We start from the raw sequence: 21549 nt of genomic DNA, 5'->3' as shown, positions 1-21549 counted from the left end.
GTACCTGAAAAAGAATAACATGAAATAAGGCTGAAAAGGTAGGTTGAAAGCAGATGGTGAAGAAGTTTAGCTGTTAGGCTGGGGAGTGTGTATTTTATGAAGGTATTTGGAAGACGTGTGGTCAGAGGAGTGCATATCATGAACAGTCCTGTTACACAGGAAGATATTTTTAGTATCAGTGTTGGTGAATGGATTAAAGAGGGGAGAGACTGGAAGCAGGGAAACCCATTAGGGGATTAATACAATAGTTTGGGTGAGAAGTGATGAGGGTGACAGCCTTTTAAATAGAGATTATGGGGAGAGGAGGCAGATGGAGGAAGGAAAGAAGAATTAGCAATTACCTAGAGAATATGAGCCTATATGAATAGAGAATAGTGGCATCCTTAATTTGGAAAAAGGGTGGGTTTAGGGAAAAAAATTTTCTTTTTAATATGTTGAGTTTAAGATGCTGACAAGTACATTGTGGACATATCCAGCAGGGAGTTAATTGACAATGAAGAGACAGCATTCAGAAGAAAACTCAGGACTAGAATATAGATCTTGGAATCATTTGTGTCGAAATGGTAGTTGTATAGAGAGGAATAGATAAGATCCTCAAGGGAAAGGCCTTCTACCTGGGTTCAAGTCTTGCCTTTCTCCAATCCATTCTTCACAAACTTGCCAAAATAATCTAGTATTAAAGCACAGGTTTGATCTCGTCACATCACTGCTCAAGAAGTTTCATTGAGAACTGAAACTATCCTATTTATCCTATGTCTAGGAGAAAATATAAATTCTTCAGTGTAGCACAGAAAACCATTCAGAAATGAAGTACCGAAGAACTCTGATGTAGTGATCAATCGTATCTCCAGAGGGCCTGTGATGAAGCATGTTCCGCAGCTCCTGAGGGGATGTACTTCAGGATATGACCAATGCTTGCTTGACTATATTATATTGGGTTTTTTCTTTCTTTGGGTTTTTCATTAGAAAAAGAATAGGGATAGGAATAAGAAAAGGATGCTAGCAACAGAGATGCCAAAGAAGAACTAGTGAAACATTTTTTCAAATTCCACAGAAGAAAATGGAAGGAAGTTTAAAATAAAACACAGATAATCAGGACAGTTTTGAAAGTAATGTGGGATTCATTATATGTTCTAAAAAAAAAAAAAGGCAAGTGATTGATATATAAATTCTTGTTTTATATATAATCCACTCTTTGTGTTTTTCCCTCTATTTGGAAAAACTTTTTTTGGATATTTAAGTTCATAAATTAAAAGTTAAATTTTAAAAAGAAAAAAGGCTATTTATAGTCTGGCTCCAGCCTACCTTTCCAGAACTATTTCACATTGCCTGCCTCTATGCACTAAGTTTCACCCAATATGGTCTCTCACCTCTACGCTGTTGGCCAAGCTGTACTCTACCAGGCATGCACAGTGTCCTCATAAATACCTCTTTGAATCCTTAGCTTTCTTCAAGTCTCAACTCAAGCCCAATCTCTTATGAGAAACCCCTCCACATCTCCATAGATACAAGTGCTTTCTCCTTCCTCAAATTATTTTGTTTCTATTAATCTCTGTGAATGTATGTTTATCTCCCACACTACCTCCAGCAGGATGTAAGCTCCTCCAAGGCAAGGAATATTTGTCATTTAACTTTGAATAACCAGGCTTTCAGGCAGATCAGTTCCTTTGCTGATGGAGAAGGAAGCATTTAGAGCATGGCTTAATGGTCTAGGAACCCATAGTCCAAAGAGATTATGTAAATCTTAGCTCCCTGGAAGAGAAGGCCTCTGAGAATTTAGAAAACTCAGTAAACAAAGAGTGACAGATTTGAAGAGGCTTAGTGGTGGGAGCAACATTACGGCACACAGGAACTGATTGTGGGAAATATAAAGATGCTCCAGTGACCTCTCTGAATAAATATAAAGATTGGAGTGGTAATACAGCTACACCTCCTTCCCCCATCCCCTTTTCAAACTCACTGAACCGGGATGTGGCCAGAAAGGTCAACTGAGGTTTAACACCACTCCTCCTGGAATTTTCTAAATGATTTCTTTTCCAAGCAAAGTTGAGAAAGAATCTCAATTATTGTTTTAGTCATAATTTTTTATAAACTCCCTAAAACACAGAAGTAAATTGAACCCGCCTCTCCCCACAATCGATCTCCAGGAGAAAAAAAAATGTATGCGTGACATTACTTTTAAATTTAATCTGCATAATTGACATTTTCTTGGTAACTTCCTTAAATCTGGACAGTCAACAAAACAACAAATCAAGTTCTGATTTCTAATGTTTCCCAATTCTGAGGAATAAACGGTCATATTAAAAATGTAACATCCGACTTCAGTACAAGCTGGGTCCAATATATGCCTGAATTCCAATATACTCCTGAATTTAAGATAATGAGTAAAGAGTAGGAACCACTTATAGGAAGAAAAAGGCACAGTTTTGAAGAGTAGCCAAATGAAAAATCCTAAAGGTGAGGACTACTTCATCTATAAGAAAAGCCTATTAGATACTATCATTCTGGTGGCTATATTTATATTCCCAGTGCCTACCACAGTGTCTTACACATGATAGATGTTGATTGAGAGATGAAAAGGACCCAGAACTAAGCCCTTGAGGAACAGTTGGAATAGACCTTGTAGGTACAAACTTCCAATTCCATACTCAAATTTTTGCTGTGGTAATCTTCGTGTTCTGAAGTGCAAGTAATAAATTTTTTAAAAACTATAAACAAAACCACCCTATCTGAAGGTTTAAATATCAGCCTAAAAATTAATGCTCTTCCTATTGGAGGTCTCCAGTGCTTGTATTAAAAAACTTTTTCTCATTACCATCTTTTCAAATCCAAACCACTGACTGCAATGTAGCAATAACATGCAAATATCAACAATAACATGGTGCCTTGAGGCCCAATTAAATCTGTATTGAAGACCTTCTGCAATAATGTTGCCTCAGAATATGTTGACTGATAGTATTTAACATTCTAGTTCTTTGGACAAACAACCATTTCTCATACAAAGGAATTATTATTTTCTCCATAAAAATGTAAGTATAAACATTTGTCTTCCTTAAATATGCAAGACAAAAAACCAAACAAAACAAAGATTTCTTTACAAAAAAAGTCTTTCCAGAACAGTCTCAGAAGATAGAATTTATCTCTAACTAATGATGAGATGGTCACTTTTTGAGCAGACTACAAGATGACCCTTTTATAGCAGCATGGCAGTATACTATATATATAATCACCTGAGATAAACATAAAAATGTGCATTTAGACTTCAGACACTGATTGTACTTTGCATTATACACTAGATTAGAATATTTATTTTTAATCTAACAAATTGACTTCTTAAGTTCTCTTCAAATACTCAAATGGATTAGAGACCTCATCAAGACTTATTTCTAGCATCACAGGTCATAATCATAATTGTCCTGTGCAAGTCTTGCTCATGCTCGAAAAGTTTGCTATGGAGAGTCCATATGACATTTTAATTTTGACAAATATTTGGCCCATGAGGTGGATTTGAATTTTGAAGTTACAATGGTATGCAAATTAGGTGGGACAAACAACCATTTTGATAATCATTTCATTTGAAAGTGTTAACCCTTCTAAGGTAACCTTTTATATACTATTTATTTAACTTGTATGTACTGATTTATGTATATTATTGTCTTCTCCATTAAAACATGAACAAATCTTTATAAGCAAAATGGGTGATTCTCCCATGAGCGCCTCAAATGTGGAAACAAACACAATAGGAAGTTGGGGCATTGACTGATCCAGAGAGTCTGGGCCCCCACGTTCTGGAAGTGCACAATGATATAGAATGAGGATCCCAACTTTTTACTTCAGAGCATGCACACAGTTATTCTGGAATTGTTTCCTGCCTACTTCCTGCAGGGGGAAAAAAAGTCTTTTAACTGGCTGCTGAGCTAGTGTAGAATGTATAGGAGAAAGCAGTAACTAATCAAATTCATTTCTCCCTTCCCTATTGGTAAAGAAGGTATGGATTGCTATGAGCCTCTTGATGGAGAATGTTGAGTTAGTCCCTATGTGACCCATGGCTCCAGGGCCATCATGTGGCTTCTGCAGTTGTTGGGTTTACTCCTTCCTACTCTTAAATGAAGGAGAGTTGAGGATAGAGTGAATGATCTTGTGTACTGTGAAAGGTCAGAAGAGCTGGCAGAGAAGGTCAGTAGCTATTGCTGCCCCATCCTTAAAGAATAACCTGTGACTTAACATATGGATGAGCCAATTTGGCAGCAGAGGTTGCTGTCCAATGGCTGTCACATTCAAGAAGTGAACTCCATGGTGGAAGACATGTTTGTAGTATTTGCTTTAATTCTGAACCCATTTTCCTTAGGCTCTGGAAATAGGAGGGAGGATGTATCCCAGTTCTGGGAGATATGTTTGTACTTTGGTTTGTGCTATATCTTCTCAGCAAATATAATTTTTTAAAAAGTAAAAGCTGAAGTGAAATGAGCAGAACCAGGAGATCATTATATACCTCAACAACGATACTGCATGAGGATGTATTCTGATGGAAGTGGATTTCTTCAACAAAGAGAAGATCTAACTCAGTTTCAATTGATCAATGATGGACAGAATCAGCTATACCCAGAAAAGGAACACTGGGAAATGAGTGTAAACTGTTTGCATTTTTGTTTTTCTTCCCGGGCTATTTTAACTTTTTGAATCCAATTCTTCCTGTGCAACAAGAAAACTGTTCAGTTCTGCACACATATATTGTGTCTAGGATATACTGTGACATATTTAACATGTATAGGACTGCTTACCATCTAGGGGAGGGGGTGGAGGGAGGGAGGGGAAAAGTTGGAACAGAAGTGAGTGCAAGGGATAATGTTGTAAAAAATTACCCAGGCATGGGTTCTGTCAATAAAAAGTTACAATTAAAAAACAAATAAATAAAAATAAAAGCTGGGGCAGCTAGATGGTACAGTAGATAGAGCACTAGCCCTGAAGTCAGGAGGACCTGAGTTCAAATTTGGCCTCAGACACTTAATACTTCCTAGCTGCGTGACCTTGGGCAAATCACTTAACCCCAATTGCCACAGCAAAAAAAAAAAAAAAAAAAAAAAAGTAAAAGCTAACCAGTTAATCAATATTGAGAAATCGTTGATTAAATTAAAATTAAGAAGCTAATCAGTGGTATTTAATAAGCTATTAATAGGCTCTGAATGATATCAGGGAGAAACAATGGAATGGATTCAAATTGGTATAAAGAGAACAGCATTCCTCTAGAGCACTCAAAGGGTAAATGAGTAGAGAAATAGTTAATATAGATGCCTTCTGGGCACCAGACTCTTTAGTGTGAATGAGAGCTGGGATAAGGATCCCAGAAAAGTCTAGGAGAGTTACATAAAGAATCATCTTGGCCCCAAAGAAGGGATATGAGATGGCATCTCCCTTCCCCCACTCCTTTGTGGAAGTTGGGATCTATGGGTATGGAACACTGCATATAACAAGTTTTTATGTTTTGATTGGTTTTGTGGAATATTTCCTATTCTTTTAAAAACATTTTTATTGATATCTATCTTTTATTTTTTATATTATCTAGATTTACTTTTATATCTTTCTTCTTTGCCTTCCCAGAGGACTATTACAGAGAATTTTCTTTAAAAAAAAAAAAAAAGAAAAAATCAGAACTACTGACATATACAATGTTTTAACACTCCTGGACTGTGCTATTCTCAGCACTGAAAAGGACTCTTTTTTTGGTGGCAAGTTTTTCTTTAGAATTTCATAACATTCATTTGCAACTGTTTTATCATGGTAGTTCTTTTTGTTTACATTGTTGTAGTCATTTTATATATTGCTTTCCCAACTCTTGATTACTTCCCTTTACACTAATTCTTATAAGATTTCCCATGCTTCCTATTATCCATTATATTCATCATTTGTTACAGCATAGTATTACTACATTATATTCATATATCACATGAATGTATCACATGTATCACAATTTGTTTAGCCACTCCTCAATCAACAAACAGCTACTTTATTTTCAATTCTTTGCTTTAAAAAAAAATTAAGTAATGTTAGGCAATTCTTTTTTTTTTTCCCCCTAAGGCAATTGGGGTTAAATGACTTGCCCAGAGTCACACAGCTAGGAAGTGTTAAGTGTCTGAGGTCACATTTGAACTCAGATCCTCTTGACTTCAGGACTGGTGTTCTAACCACTGTGCCACCTAGCTGCTCCCAGGCAATTCTTTTAGTGGTAGCAAATAATTGGAAATTGAAATTATATCCATCAATTGGAGAATAGCTGAAGAAGTTGTTGTATACAATTGTGATGGTATACTATTTTGCTATAAATGACAAGCAGAATGCTCTCAGAAAAAACCTGAAAAGGCTGACATGAACTGATGCAAATTGAAATGATCAGAATTGGGAAAACATTGTACAGAATAACAGCAGTATCACTTGATGATCTACTGTGAATAACTTAGCTATTCTCAGCAATACAATGATCTAAGACAATTTTGAAGGACTCAGAATGAAAGTTGCTGTCCATCTCCAGAGAAATAACTACTATAGCTTGAATGCAGATCAAAGATACTTTTTCTTTATTTTATTTTTTTGGAGATTTTTAAAAAAATCTTTCTTGTACAGATGACTTACATGGAAATGTGTTTTGCTTGACTATACACATATAACCTATATTAAATTGCTTGCCTTATCAATGAGGGGAGGAAAGGAGAAGGGAGAGAATTTGGAATTCAAAATTTAAAAAAAGAATGTTAAAATTGTTTTTACATGTAATTGGGGAAAACATAAAAATTTTAAAAGACTGTAATAAATATTTTGGCATAGATGGAGCTTTGGTATATGCTTTGCAGTGGAATTTCTAAATAGGATATGGACATTTTAGCAACTTTGTATAATTTCTAATTGTTTTCCAGAATGGTTGTACAAAGTCACAGCTGTAGCAAAAATGCATTAGTGTTCTTTTTATAAGTACATATATGTGTGTGTATATGTATATACATATATATTTATTATAAGTTCTGGTTCCCTGGGAGAAGGAAAGAGAAGGCAGAAAATGAGATAATTTAAAAGCAAAATATACCAGTAGAAATCTCTTTAAAAAAAAAAAAAAAGAATGAAAAATGAACCATTTTTGTTTTTTTCTTTGTATTTCCAGATCTTAGTACAGTGTCTGGCACATCCTAAATACTTAATAAATATTTGTTGATTGAGTGAAATTCACAATAATTAGCTAAAGAGTAAAGTAAAGCATGGTCAAAAATGAAAAACAATGCTAAGTAATTACAAAATATTATTGCAAAATAGCCTAATTCATCTTAGAGAAAAAGACCTTCATAGGTTTGTGGCAGCTGAAAGGACTGTTAAACTGATTCCTCTGCAATATGACAAAGGTTTCTATTAAGTTGGAAGAGTCACTAGAAGGCTAGTTTTTAAAAAAAAAAATCTACTCACTGTTGGGATGAAGAAAAATCACTTGTAATGTGAAAGATAATGAAAGAACAGTGTATTGTAAATAGGCCCAGTGGACAGAATGTTAGGCACAAAGTAAGAAAAAACCTGAGATCAAAACCAGCACCAAACCTGAAGTCAGGAGGACCTGAATTCAAATCTGGCCTCAGACACTTAATACTTCCTAATTGTGTGATACAACCCCAATTGCCTCAGCAAAAAACAAACAAAAAACCAACAACAACAACAACAAAAAGAAAATAAAAAGCTTTAATTTAAGAAAAAATTTCTTTATCTGTTAAATAGAGGTAACAATACCACCCACCTTATGGGGTTTTTTTTTTTGTGTGTGTGTGCGTGTGTGTGTGTGTGTGTGTGGACCAATGTGTAAAGCACTATACAACCCTTAAGAAGTATTACATAAATGCTAGCTATTATTACTGAAGAATGGGAAAAAAGTCATTTTTATTAATGAAACTTGTTTTTTTAGAGGTTTGGCAATTGTTAATGCTGTAAAGTTACCCATGCATATGTCCTGTAAATAAAAGGCTATTAAATAAAAAACAACAACAACAACAACAACAAAAAAAAAAAAAAAAAAAAAAAAAAAGAAACTTGTTTTTTTCACTCAAGGCTATACAAAAACTATAGACAGAAGTCTAGGTGAGTCTGTAAGCTCAAGATGTCTTCATCAAATTGTAAAACATCCACCTTCAAAAACTGTTTTGAGAATTTTTTATGTCCAATGGGCCTAGCAATCTTATTCCTTTTGAGGGAACACTAAAATATATTGACATGCTCAGGAACAGAATTATTACAGATGTGTAGAAATTCCCAAATGAAATGAGTTATTACAATACAGCTTTGTACTATACTACACATATATCTCAAAAGGTTAAGAAATTTAGCTAAGAAATAGAGATAAACATGTATCAATAGCCTGGGAACTTGCCTGATTTAAACCTCATTGAAAACTTCTGGCCTATAATCAAAGCTAAACTTAGAATAATTGACTATTTACAAAGTTATGCTTGCTCTCTGTGCCATACAGTTGTGGTTTCATGAAGAATTAAACAATGTTTTCAGAATTTTGTGAACTTAATGCCAAATCTTGTTTAAAAAAATTAACAAGAAATGAATGTGCCAAAGGAGGAGATGTTCCATTTGAAGATGTAAAAACAGTTGTAAGTTTATGTCAATGAAAATTATTTTACTTATTTATTTTACTGTGTTTCATTTACTTTGTGCACAACTCTAAGTTTGGTAAATAATATCTATTATCAATCTAGGGAATGTTTGTATTGGTAAGATTAAAAAAAATGAGGTATGTTTATAAAAGTAATGAAATTAATTTCTTATGTGGAATACTAACCTATTCTACAGACAAATTCCCAGAGAAAACTTTTAAATATCTTTTGAATAGGGACCATCTTTAAAACAAATAGTTTCCCACTATAATTCCTTTGAGAAAGTCTATAATCATTTAAACATAAAAGTTTTTCAATAATGATAAAAAAATTTACATCCTCCCTTCAACAGTAATATCCCCCCCCAAAACCACAAATTTTTAACCAACTTAATGATCATACCTGCAAGAGTAATCTTAAAGATTTCAGCAACATATTATGATTTCATCTATAAACAATGGAAGAGATACTATTGAAAGGATATAGGCCTTGTACATTTTCAACAAATACTCCCACCATGTCTATAATGTTCCTTTCAAAATTATTTATCGTTTCCTGTAAAGGACAAAGAGCAAAGCTATATTGAATTGTTAGATACCAACCCAATTAATCCTGAAAAGTGAATGAAACTCATTTCAACATGTTTGAAAACTTGATTTGGGCCTTTAGAAGCTTACCTAAAATATTTTCCTTTATATCAAAAATTGCATTTTCTAAAGTGTTACATATACTTTTCTGTGTAGCAGGAAATAATCATCTGCTATTTTAGTGATGGGAAAGTCAATATATTATTTAAGGTGCAATTTTAAATATGAAGAAATATTTGAATAATAGCTCACTGAGCTGTCAAGTCTGATTTTTTGTGACCCCTATTTAGGTTTTTCTTGGCAAAAATACTGAAGTGGCTTTGTCATTTTCTTCTCCAGCTCTTTTTACAGATGAGAAAACTGAGCAAATAGGGTTAAATGACTCACCTAGGGTCACACAGCTAATAAAGACTCTGAGGCTAGATTTGAACTCTAGAAAAGAACTCTTACTGACTATAGGTTGCCATTGCAACACCTTGCTGCTCAGTCCATCAATTTTCTTAATCTACTGTACCCATGTTTACCTTGTGAAATCAAAAGTCTCTTAGATTAGATTATTGAGGTAGTGAGTGTGCATTCTCTCTTTGTATATATGAAAACATCCAAATAAAATAAAAAATTTTCAAGTAAAAATTATTTAAAATATCTTCAAAGATAAAAGATAAAACCACTTTAATCAAACCATCACTGCGAATACTCTGATTTCTTCATATAGTAGCAGGCCAATGAGAACAATTTAGCATTTCATATTTCTTTCAATCATATTCCCAGATTCTTACAAGACCACTGCGACTTTTAAATACCACTATACCTCTATTTGAAGTTTATTTTTTTATTCTGAAATTTATATTAAATAAAATGGGCATTTCCATGAAATTAGTAGAAAAGAAAAAGAAGATTGTATATGAAACTGCAACTCTATCATATATAGCTTATTCTTTTTAAATATATAATAAATTTAACACAATTTTCAAAACTGTCCTTGTTGTCTGTGATTTTTTTCCTAGCCTCAACTTCCATGTCAGAGTCATATGACCTCTAACATGGGAATGCCCAAGGGTATTTGTAAAGTTTCAAAAAAAGTTGCCAAGAATGCAGCTGTCATTGACCTTGATGACACAGTCACCAAGCTTCTCCCCATCCTCCCACTGCTTTCTGTGAGGAAGAAATTGGTGCCCTTCTTTGGACAACTGGTACAGCTGCTGCCTTCTACTTAATAAATAAGATTCTTTAACTCCTCAATTAAGATAATATTACATAATCAAGGTTTTGCCTTACCTCCAACTGTTCAACCAATTGCATTTCTAAAGTCATGAGTCTATCAAACAATCGACTGATTTCTTCAGCACATTCACTCATTTTATTGTCCACAAATTGTATGTCATTTGAATTTCGAATGGTATGTAAATACTGAAAACAAAGATGTGAAACTTAAACATTCCAGTCCATTTTAATTTAACAATTAATTAATAACTTTTATGAGCACCAAATACTGTGCCTGAAGGCATAAGACTTATAAGGCTGAACACCTGGCTTTGAATTTATGATCTCATTGAAGAAGCAAGATTTACATATAGAGAGTAATGTAAACAATAAAGACAGCTGTTCAACAATACTCTAAATCTAGGAGTCTCTTGAACCTATTGTCCTATGTATTAATAGGAATTCAGGAACAAGGCAAATTGCTGTGAGTCAAATTGGTTAGAGGAGTTCTACAGCTACTATGTAAATGTGAGCTGTGAATTAAAACTGGGTCCTAGAAGTATGTAGCCAGCTACAACATAAATATGTCTTACATTGTAATTCATAATTATAAAAGAGATATTTAGTATTTCATTGTTTGAAATTTACTAGAGTGAAGAGTGATTATTTTCATCTACTTTCATCTAACAAATGTACATTGAGTATCTATGATGCACAAATATTCTGTAGATCTCCTCAAATTTGAAATTTATTTCCAGGAATAACAAAGGCAGGCTTTGGCAAGTTAGACAAAGTAGAATCTTAAAGATGATAAATGCTGGAAGAAAAGCAGAGTGCATAGGAACGAGGAAGAGAGATCATTTCTGACTGGGATGTTGGAGAAAAGCATCATAAAATTATTGGAAGAAAAGTTTTACATGTTTTTCATTGGGCCAAAACTATCTTGGCCATTTCTGGAAATAAGTTCAAGTTTGGGGTAATGGTACTAGATTTGCAGAAGCTACAAATCCATTACTTCCTGAAATAGTTACACTTTGGGGGTGGCTTTAATTGTTAGGAAGTTTTTCTTTGCATCAAACCTAAATTTATCTTCTGTCAGTTTCTACCTATCTTTCTTCATCCTTCCCTGAGGGGGCCAAGGAGAACAGGCCTAATATCTCTTTCATATGATAGCATTTCAAATACATAAATGCGGCAGAACATAAATTCTCTGAATACAGGAAATAGGTTCATCTTTGTGTATTTTTAGCATCAAGTACACTGAAGATGCTTTAAAAATGATTGTTGGGTTGCTGAATTCAACTTCCATATGTCCCAAAAGTGTTTTCTCCAGATGGTAAGATGAGTTCAGAGTCAAGAAGACCTGCCTCAGATTGTGTAAATTAGCTAATATGTAAATTAAATTCTTGCATTGTCTTCTCTGTAACAAGCATTTCCCCCTTAATCACAGTGGTCAGCATGTTAAAAAAAAAAAAAATTAAAGCTTTTTTTTTTTCAAAACATTCATGGATAATTTTTCAACATTAACCCTTGCAAAACCTTGTGTTCGAACATCCCCCACTTCTCCCACTTCTTCCCCTAGATGGCAAGTAGTCCAATATATATTAAACATGGTAGAAATATGTTAATCCAATATACACATACATATTTATACAATTATCTTGCACATAGAAAATCAAAGCAAACAGGAAAAAAATGAGAACAGAAAAAATGCAAGCAAACAACAACAAAAAATGAAAATACCATGTTGTGAAACACAATCAGTTTCCACGGTCCTCTTTCTGGGTGCAGATGAATCTCTCCATCACAAGATCACTGGAATTGGTCTGAATCATCTCATTGTTGAAGAGAGCCACATCAATCAGAATTGATCATCATATAAATCTTGTTGCCATGTACAATGATTTGGTTCTGCTCATTTCACTCAGTATCAGTTCATGTAAGTCTCTCCAGGCCTCTCTGAAATCATCCTGCTGATTGTTTCTTATAGAATAATAATATTCTGTAACATTCATGTACCATAACTTATTCAGCCATTCTCCAGCTGATGGACTTCCACTCAGTTTCCAGTTTCTAGCCACTACAAAAAGGGCTGCCACAAACATTTTTGCACATGTGGGTCCCTTTCCCTCCTTTAAGATCTCTTTGGGATATAAGCCCAGTAGAAACACTGCTGGATCAAAGGATATGCCCAGTTTGATAACTCTTTGGGCATAGTTAAAAAAAAAAAAAAAGGTTTTCTTGATATTTTTCCAAATTTAAGAAGCCCATACCATAGTGTTTTGGAATCAATATCAATCCCTGGAAATTGCCCAGTTCTTGGAGCTATTTTTCATTTTCAACTACATTTTTCCTTTGCCCTTCAGTGCAAATGATCCCACCCCAGCAGTCACTAAGATGGCTCTAATTAAGTTGAAATGGGATCATCTTTAAAAGCTGCAGCATTTACATATTTTCTTGGAGTTCTGCCTATTTTAAAAACCATAAAATGAAAAACACAACAAAACAGAAAAAACAAATGTTTGACACCAAATCCAGTGCTCAATTGACAGAAAACTAATTAACACAATTTTTATTTCCTGTGATAAGGGTCAGATGTTTTGAATGTGGTTAGGAGAAGCACACACACAGCCATTGTTATCACAAAAAAATGAAACCATATACAAATTGTTGTTGATCAGCTTAGCCCTAAGATGAAAAAAAAATCCAGTGATACTGTAATTAAGCCTGTTCCTCATCATATCAGAGTGAAAAACTTATATGTAAAAAAATATTTATAGTGGTTCTATTTGTTGCAGCAAAGAACTCAAACTCAAACTAAAGGGATGTTCATCAATTGAGGTAATGCAATAAATAATGGTATATTATGGTAAATTCTAGTATAAGAAGGTAATATAAGAAATAATAAAAGAAATGGATTCAGATAAACCTAAGACGACTTGTATAAATTTATGCAGAGTAAAGCAAGACTAAGAGAATGATTTATACAATAATAATGTTGTAGGGAAAAACAACTTTGAAAAGCTTAAGAACTTTAATCAATGGCTTTTTGATTAATCAATCAATGACCAACTATGACTTCAAAGGACCAGTGAAAGAAATGGTACCCACCTCTTGCCTGGGGGACAGCTAGATGGTACAGTGTATATGATATAGCACTAGGCTTGGAACTAGGAAGACTCATTTTCATGAGTTTAAATCTGGTCTCAGACACTTACCAGCTGTGTGACCCTGGTCAAGACATATAACCCTGCCTTAGTTTTCTCATCTGTAAAATGAGTTGGAGGAGGAAATGGCAAATCACTCCAATTATATCTTTGTCAAAGAAAACCCCAAGTGGGATCATGGAGAGTTAGACATGACTGAAACTGCTGAACAATACCAATAATAACCTCCTGGCATATAGGTGATAGGCTCAAGGTGCAGAATAAGACATGTGATCTTGGACATGACTAGTGTAGGATTTTACTAGTCTAATGGCAAGCCCAGACTATCTAAAGTGATAACCCCCATTTGGAAGTCACTTGAAACTTCTCCTGGAAGACAAGAAGACTGGCATATGCATGAACATCCTGCATTGGCCTACTTCATGGCTGGAAACAACCCTTTTCCATTGTCCAAATTGCCCGAACTGTCTACATTTTTACTATTACCTGACAATACAGGTAATCCTTACATTTGTATCTAGGCATGAAGAACTCATAGGAGGTGAAACCTGGTGGTAAAGTAGAAATACCAGAGGATTCCTTTCTCATCCCCTCCACTACCATGGGGCCCTAACAAACGGGTTTGGAATTTTGTTCTAAGATTTTGTTCTGTTTTCTTTGTCCTTTTCCATTTCTATGGTCAGAGAGTGAAGTCCCTAACCTGGAAGCTCAAGCCATGGGAATCTTGGAACTTCAGACTCCAAGCTAATATCCAACCCTGTCTGAGAAGCTAGCAAGGGGATTCTGAACTTAAATTTGGTGGGACTAACACTATATAGGAAATGATTTAAGGCCCAGGGGTCCTCAAACTACAGCCAGTGGGCCAGATGCAGCAGCTGAGGACGTTTATCACCCTCACCCAGGGCTATGAAGTTTCTTTATTTAAAGACTCACAAAAAAAAGTTTTTGTTTTTACTATAGTCCGGCCCTCCAACAATCTGAGGGACAGTGAACTGGTTCCCTTTTTAAAAAGTTTGAGGACCCCTGATTTAAGCCATGAGTCTAATCCCCCATTCCTCATAGAGAACAAGGTCATATAGGGAAGATTATAACCTGAGATTTTGAAAGAAAATGTTCATGTATTTCTTCTTGTTATATCTTTGAAGCAATATTCTTCTGTAAAAGCTAACTGATGTAAATAGTTAATTGAGATGCTAGTTAATTGCCACATAGAAATTATCTTCAGAGTGTAGCTTGAGAGAAATACATGATACATTTGATTCTGCATATTTATTACAAGGGTTTTGTTAGGGGAGATAATACAATCTCTCTCTCTCTCTCTCTCTCTCTCTCTCTCTCTCACACACACACACACACACACACACACACACACACACACACACGCAATTGACTCAAAGATCATCTGCAGCAGACTTTCCTGATTAGTGAAGATCAATGCTCCACATCTGCATGAGGGAGTGGAATTTATGAGAGGATGAGAGAGGATCTTGGCCTTCTAACTTCCTTGATAATTATATACAGTAATTATGTTTTATATATTATATATAACATGTATAATAATATATAATATACAGTAATATACTCTAACTCCTTTACTTGTCATTTAAGTAATCTGCTTTTATTATCCTATTGTAGCAGAGGCAATGTGGTATAGTAGAAATCAGGTTGGACAAGGAATCAGAAAACTTAAGTGTAAATCCTGACTATGATCTTCATTTTCTATAAGCAAATCTTTCTCTGAGCATCACTTTCCTAATCTTCAGGATGGGAACAATAATACTTCTATTACCTTGCACATATAAGATTGTTAGGGGAAAGTTTTAGATTTGGGCTTCCTTTATCATAACACATCTTTAGAGGAAACTTCATCATAATGTTAAATATTTGAACTATAGAAATCGTTTTTGAAATTGTGTGAGCTTAGATCACACAGGTAAGCTGGGAATACTGGGAGCATCATTGTAAAAGGCACATGGGACTTTTAGAGAAGGATCAAGTGCAAAGTTGGAGGAAAGTTAAGACAAGCCCACTAAGATTGTAGGGATGGGATCATTAACTTGTCATCAAAAGTAAAAACATATCAGATAATCTCTAAACTCTCAACTCTTCCAGTTCTAAATTTCATGATGCTAGTTGAGGAAATGTCTGTGAGCCCAACAAGTGATACTGAGTAAAGGTCAAATAGATGTCAGGACAGCAGTTTAAAATGAAAATTGCATGTCAGGCTATCCAAAAATAAAGATAGAAAAAGACCCTTACTTTCTCTCACTCACTCCTGAGATTTTCTTGAAGTACAGAATTTCTTACTCTGTAGAGGATCATGAAATAATGTCATTTTGGAAGTTGCAATCCATGGGTTTGGTGCACTGGATTTTGATGTGAATATTTTTATACTTAATTTCATAGTGGAATTTCTTTGAACATACTTCACTATAGACTGTTAGACTGAGAATTAAGATTTTTTAGAATATGTATATGAATTCATCCTGATATACGTGAACATACTCTCTGTCTCTGTCTTTGTGTCTCTCTCAAAATGAGGGACATATTCTCCACGTGGTATAACAGAGCAGAATGGTGATAATATATAATTTATCATCAGAAGCTGTTTAAGTTCATAATGTGTGTAGTTATATAATTTAATTAATTCTCATTACAGGAAAATGATTTTATATTAATTTTAAGCTAATTTCCCCCCAATTTGATCAAAGAACATTTTAGTTTATTTCTGTAAATTATATGCCAATTTTTGAAGCAGACCTATAAGAATGTAAATGACTAAGTTTGATTTACTAAAATGTACTAATCACCAAAGTTAAATGGCTTCAAATTTCTAAAACTTTTGGAATATCTATAAAATAAAAAGGTGTATTTGTGTTTCATCTCTGAACAAAACAATGTCATGCTGAAATGCACTGAAACAATTCTTATATGTGACCTAGTTAAGAATTTTGAACACTATGGTTTGAAATGTTTAAGCCATAACTTTGAAACTATAAAGTAAGCAATCTTAAGGGTTTATATATTCTCAATTTAAATGTAAAAATGAATGAAAAGTCCTGTTTGAAAATATGCTCCTGTAACAACCATTGAGTGAGGATAATTATGAACCTTTAGAAACCGTTTAGAACAAAGCTACGGAGGAAAATAATGAAGCAGAAATTACAAGTTTAGAGCTGCTAGTTGGTGTAGTGGGTAGAATACCAGCCTCCTGTAACCTATCACACTACCAGAGGACACAGAAGAGTTGTTAATATCCTGGTAGAATATGTTATATAACACATATTAGCTTTGGGAACTAGACAACTTAAACATTATAGCACTGCCAACTTCTCTAGGATCAATACCACTCTAACCATGCCTTCCCAAAATGCAACACAGGGAGAGGATACCAAAGACAATAAGAATCATGCCTTAATACAATATTTGTAGTAATTTTATATTAATCTTAATTTTGTAATTGCTTTGTTTGAAATGTTTCCCTTTCTGGATCAAATAATGCAATAAATGTATAACAAATACATATAAAGCCTCTAAATTGGTCTGTCAAGGTTTTGACCTATAGTGAGGATATTTGCATCTGTTTAACAACCATGGTAAGGGCAGGCAGCCAACAGAGAACTGCAGAAAATGTAGAATACATTCAAGAAGGGAACAATTCAAGAGGGATGCAGAATGAACCTGTGATTTCATCAGTAAAGGGTACTCATCAACTTACAGATTTATCTAAACCATTGACAGGTCAAGTAGCTTGCCAAGCACCACACAGTCTACATACATGTCAGAGGCTGAACTTAAACTTGGGACATTGAGGCTAGAACTCTGCTCACTAATCTAGCTTAACTCTTCCCCCATGATGGTCTGCCTCTATTTTCTTGATATTCTTCTGTGCCCTTATCAGCATTATATCTAACCCATTCCAGAAAATGAATAGAAAAATAATGTACTATTAAAATAAAATTTTAAATAAACAAGTTTTTCCTTAAAAAAAAAAAAAAAAAAGTTAGTGAGACCTGTATGTGCAAGAATGTTTGTGGCAGCCCTCTTTGTAGTGGCCAGAAACTGGAAACTGGGTGGATGCCCATCAATTGGAGAATGGCTGAATAAATTGTGATATACGAATGTTATGGAATATTATTGTTCTGTAAGAAATGACCAGCAGGATGATTTCAGAAAGGCCTGAAGAGACTTACATGAACTGATGCTGAGTGAAATGAGCAGAACCAGGAGATACTTCAACAACAATACTCTATGATGATCAATTCTGATGGATGTGGCCCTCTTCAGCAATGAGATGAACCAAATCAGTTCCAATAGAGCAGTAATGAACTGAACCAGCTACACCCAGCAAAAGAACTCTGGGAGATGACTAAGAACCATTACATTGAATTCCCAATCCCTATATTTTTGTCTGCCTGAATTTTTCATTTCTTTCACAGGCTAATTGTACACTATTCAAAGTTCGATTCTTTTTGTACAGCAAAATAGCTGTATGGACATGTATACATATATTGTATTTAATTTATACTTTAACATATTTAACATGTATTAGTCAACCTGCATCTGGGGGAAGGGATGGAGGGAAGAGGGGAAAAGTTGGAACAAAAGGTTTTGCAATTGTCAATGCTGAAAAATTACCCATGCATATATCTTGTAAATATAAAGTTATAAAAAAAGAAAAAAAGAAAAAGTGTGTCTCTGTCTTTATAAAATGTAAAGTTTTCCTTGATTAAAATTCATCTCTGTTGACTGGATGAAGAATGGCCACCAAAAAAACACCAGTTCTGCAATCAGCCTAGGTCAAAAGTAGCTTTTTGAAGTGTGATATCTGTGCCAAACCATCTCCATTTCCTAGGCACGAAAGAAAGGAACTTCAAAGAGCTTGACTCCAAGCAGCAGAAAAGAGATAACCATGGGTTCAATGGAGAGCTAGTTATGTGGAAGAGTTTCCCCCAGAGGATAATAAGCAACACACCCAGAAGAAGTCCTGTATCTGGGGACAGTAGTATGATGACTCCATGACAGAAGGAATCTCAAATATCAGAGATGTTGGTTTTATAAGTATTCCCAACATTTATGTCTCACCACCATAACATTTCAAATTTGTGCCTTATTCTGTTTTTAGTTTCTAACAGGAATGTTTTGCATCTTATATTCTTCCTCTGTTACCTTAGTAAATGTTTTTGCTCAGTTAATTGTATCTATCATTTGATTGTAAAGGGAAAGTCACCAGTTATTTTAGGAGTATAGATTCACAGAATATCCTTAAACTAGGGAGAACGAGTCTCCCTTTGGGACCCAACCTTCCAGTATGAGTGGAAGTTTGGGGAAGTAGCCCAGAAGGGATGATATAATACCATGACCTAAAATGTAAATTATGAAGGATTTCTTTTTTCTTTTATCGAATGTCTGTAACCTGTTTTAGGTGATAAAGTTCATTCCCCACTTTCCCATCACTTTCTACATAAAACCCTATAATTGTTATTTATTTTTGTGGTTATTTATTTATATCATTATCAGTGTTTGGTTTGAAATGTGTCCTGAAAGCATATCTAAGAATGAGAGGCAAAGCTGGAAATAAGAAAGACAATAAATAGGCTAGAAGTTCTTAAGCACAAAAGAACAAAATTATTGTTAGGTATTACAATTGTAAACCAATTCCAATATTAATGTTGACTTCAAAATTTTTGTTGTTTAATTATATCTAACTCTTTGAAACTCCATCTTGGTGTTTTATTTGACAAAAGATAATAGAGTGGTTTGCCATTTCCTTCTGTAACTCACTTTACAGATTAGAAAACTGAAGCAAACAGAGTTAAGTGACTTGCCCAGAGTCATACAGCTACTAAGTTTCTGAGGCTAGATTTGAACTTAAGAAGATGAATATTCCTGACTTCAGGCCCTGCACTCTATCTACTGTATCACCTAGCTATCTACCTTAATTGTAAACAGTAAAACTTGTGAGGTGAAAATAGAACCTTTTGGGGATTGTAGATGTGCTTCCCTTATTGTCTGTGACCTCATTTTGATTCATGGCAAAAGTATTTATGCTGATAAGTCATCAACTGAACATGTAAGAGGAAGATATTAGCAGGCTACCTCCTGGAGTATTAAGTGGGACATTTCCATTTTAATCTATTATCTTGGTATATGTATTAGATTGCTGGAGAGACAGGTCTATAAATGAAGTCCTGATACCCTTGACTCAATTTCTCAAAGTTTTGCTTTTCCTTTTGAATGGGGAGGGTTGTCATTTGCTAGGCTCCAGGCCTGGCTCTTATATCCACTGAATAATGTGAAAATTTCAATGCATAAACTGGAATAACCAAAATAATCTTTGCTTTTCCTAGGGATCAAACATCCTTAGAAATTTTTGTTCCAGCATGTTTGTCAAATGTCTGTCTAGAACTTTCAGACCCAAAACTTATAGAAACAGTTCAATGTTATTACCACAATGTTCAGCTTCTCCTGTTATATATAATTTCTACTAATTATTTCAGAAAATATCCCAAGTAATTTACAAATCTTACTATCACTATGTAACTGAATCCACCATGATAAGGGTTAAAGGTATGGAAAAACTCTTTTTATAAGAACCAGTCCTTTCCACATATTAGCATTTTTATAAAGATCAAGTGCTTCCTTGCATTATAAGCAAAGAAAATGAGCTGAATCCTTTTTGGGTCAGCCCACTACAGTGTTCTGTCTCATGGTGCCTTTTCTCTCATCCACCATCATGCCTCATGATATCTTTTTCATTCTTATAACTAACTCTTTTAGCTAAATGTATGGATTTAGCTTGCCAGTTAATGGCATATTCATACTTCATGGCATATTCCTTGAATGGATTCTTCCAGACTCCTTTCCTTGATAACCCTAATGCTTTCCCAAATTTACTTCTCCTGGGGCCACATCATTTTGTCTGTAACTTCTTCTCCTAAATAAATGTTACTTTGGGGGAAAAAATGGCAGGGAACTTTGGTTTGTGAACAGACTCAGAGGGTCCTTAAACCTTGTGCTGATTCTATTACCCTAGCAAAGTATCCAAAGGAAGCTCAATCCGCAACCTTCCTAGATATTCAATAATCATCAATATTTGAAGATTACAAATGCAACCTGTTCCATAATGTCTGGTCTGTGTTGTCCTATATTCCTGTTCATAAAGTATATAAGAATAAGTTTACTATTTAGGTTTTTTGTAACTGCAAGCACCAGCCTTCCTCAGTAAAATAAAATTAATATTGCTGGCTAGAGAAGATGTGCGTTCATGTTGCTATATTAATATATTGAAGTCTTGGAATTTGTATGAAGCTCTTGCCCCAACCCTTCTTAGATCAGTATTTATAAGCAGTATCTAAGGAAGAAAACAAACTCTTTTGAACAAAGAGTAGATAGTGCCTCTGCACTGAGGCTGTTCCTTGAAAATGAAAAATCTAGTTAGATAGGAAAGAAAGCTCCTTAGGATGTTTTGTTTGCCACTTACTTATGCAATTAATTGCACTTTCATTATTCTGCTTACATCTCTAAATTGATGGGAAACTCAGCAATTGGGTTCGGGAAAACCAATATTTTATAGCCAGGGGAGATGGAAGAGTGAAAGTAAGATCTAGGGAGCAATGAATTGAGATGTTGCTGTCTGAGTAAAGGTTGTTTAAAGATACTAAGTAGATAATATCAAAGTTGGAGACCGGGATAGAATAGAAAGTCCAGAAAGTCCAGTGAGCTCCAGCTTTATATCATTCCATGAAAATAAGACAGAATGGACTTGTTTCATTATTCTGATAATGGAGACCAAATGAACTCGGTTAAAGTTCATGCCATAAATACTAGTAATTATTATTATCTCTGTGTCTGTCTTTCTCAATATTTTCCCTTCCCGCTCCCTCCTTTCCACCTTTCCAAATATTTTTCATTCCCTGTTTTGTTTATGCTTCTCTCCCTAAATCACTTATTCTTTCTTTT

The 21549-nt window shown here is 34.6% G+C and overlaps 2 protein-coding genes across 4 annotated transcripts in view; one reads left to right on the top strand and one right to left on the bottom strand.

Annotated features, from left to right (window-relative positions):
- The window catches only part of DRC3 (dynein regulatory complex subunit 3), a 106469-nt gene that overhangs the window by 18599 nt on the left and 66321 nt on the right, over nt 1–21549 (bottom strand). For all 3 annotated transcript variants that reach the window (XM_031938511.1, XM_031938508.1, XM_031938513.1), the window contains 2 exons: nt 10496–10627; nt 9115–9185 (listed from right to left, as the gene is read on the bottom strand). In XM_031938511.1, coding sequence (XP_031794371.1) covers nt 9115–9185; nt 10496–10627 — 203 coding nt within the window. The remainder of the gene's footprint in view (nt 1–9114; nt 9186–10495; nt 10628–21549) is intronic.
- ATPAF2 (ATP synthase mitochondrial F1 complex assembly factor 2) overlaps nt 1–21549 on the top strand; it is a 60739-nt gene that overhangs the window by 31239 nt on the left and 7951 nt on the right. The gene's annotated exons all lie outside the window — the stretch shown is intronic.

Source organism: Sarcophilus harrisii, chromosome 1, assembly GCF_902635505.1.
Source record: "Sarcophilus harrisii chromosome 1, mSarHar1.11, whole genome shotgun sequence".
Lineage (NCBI taxonomy): Eukaryota > Metazoa > Chordata > Mammalia > Dasyuromorphia > Dasyuridae > Sarcophilus > Sarcophilus harrisii.
This window is presented reverse-complemented; position numbering and strand designations above follow the sequence as displayed.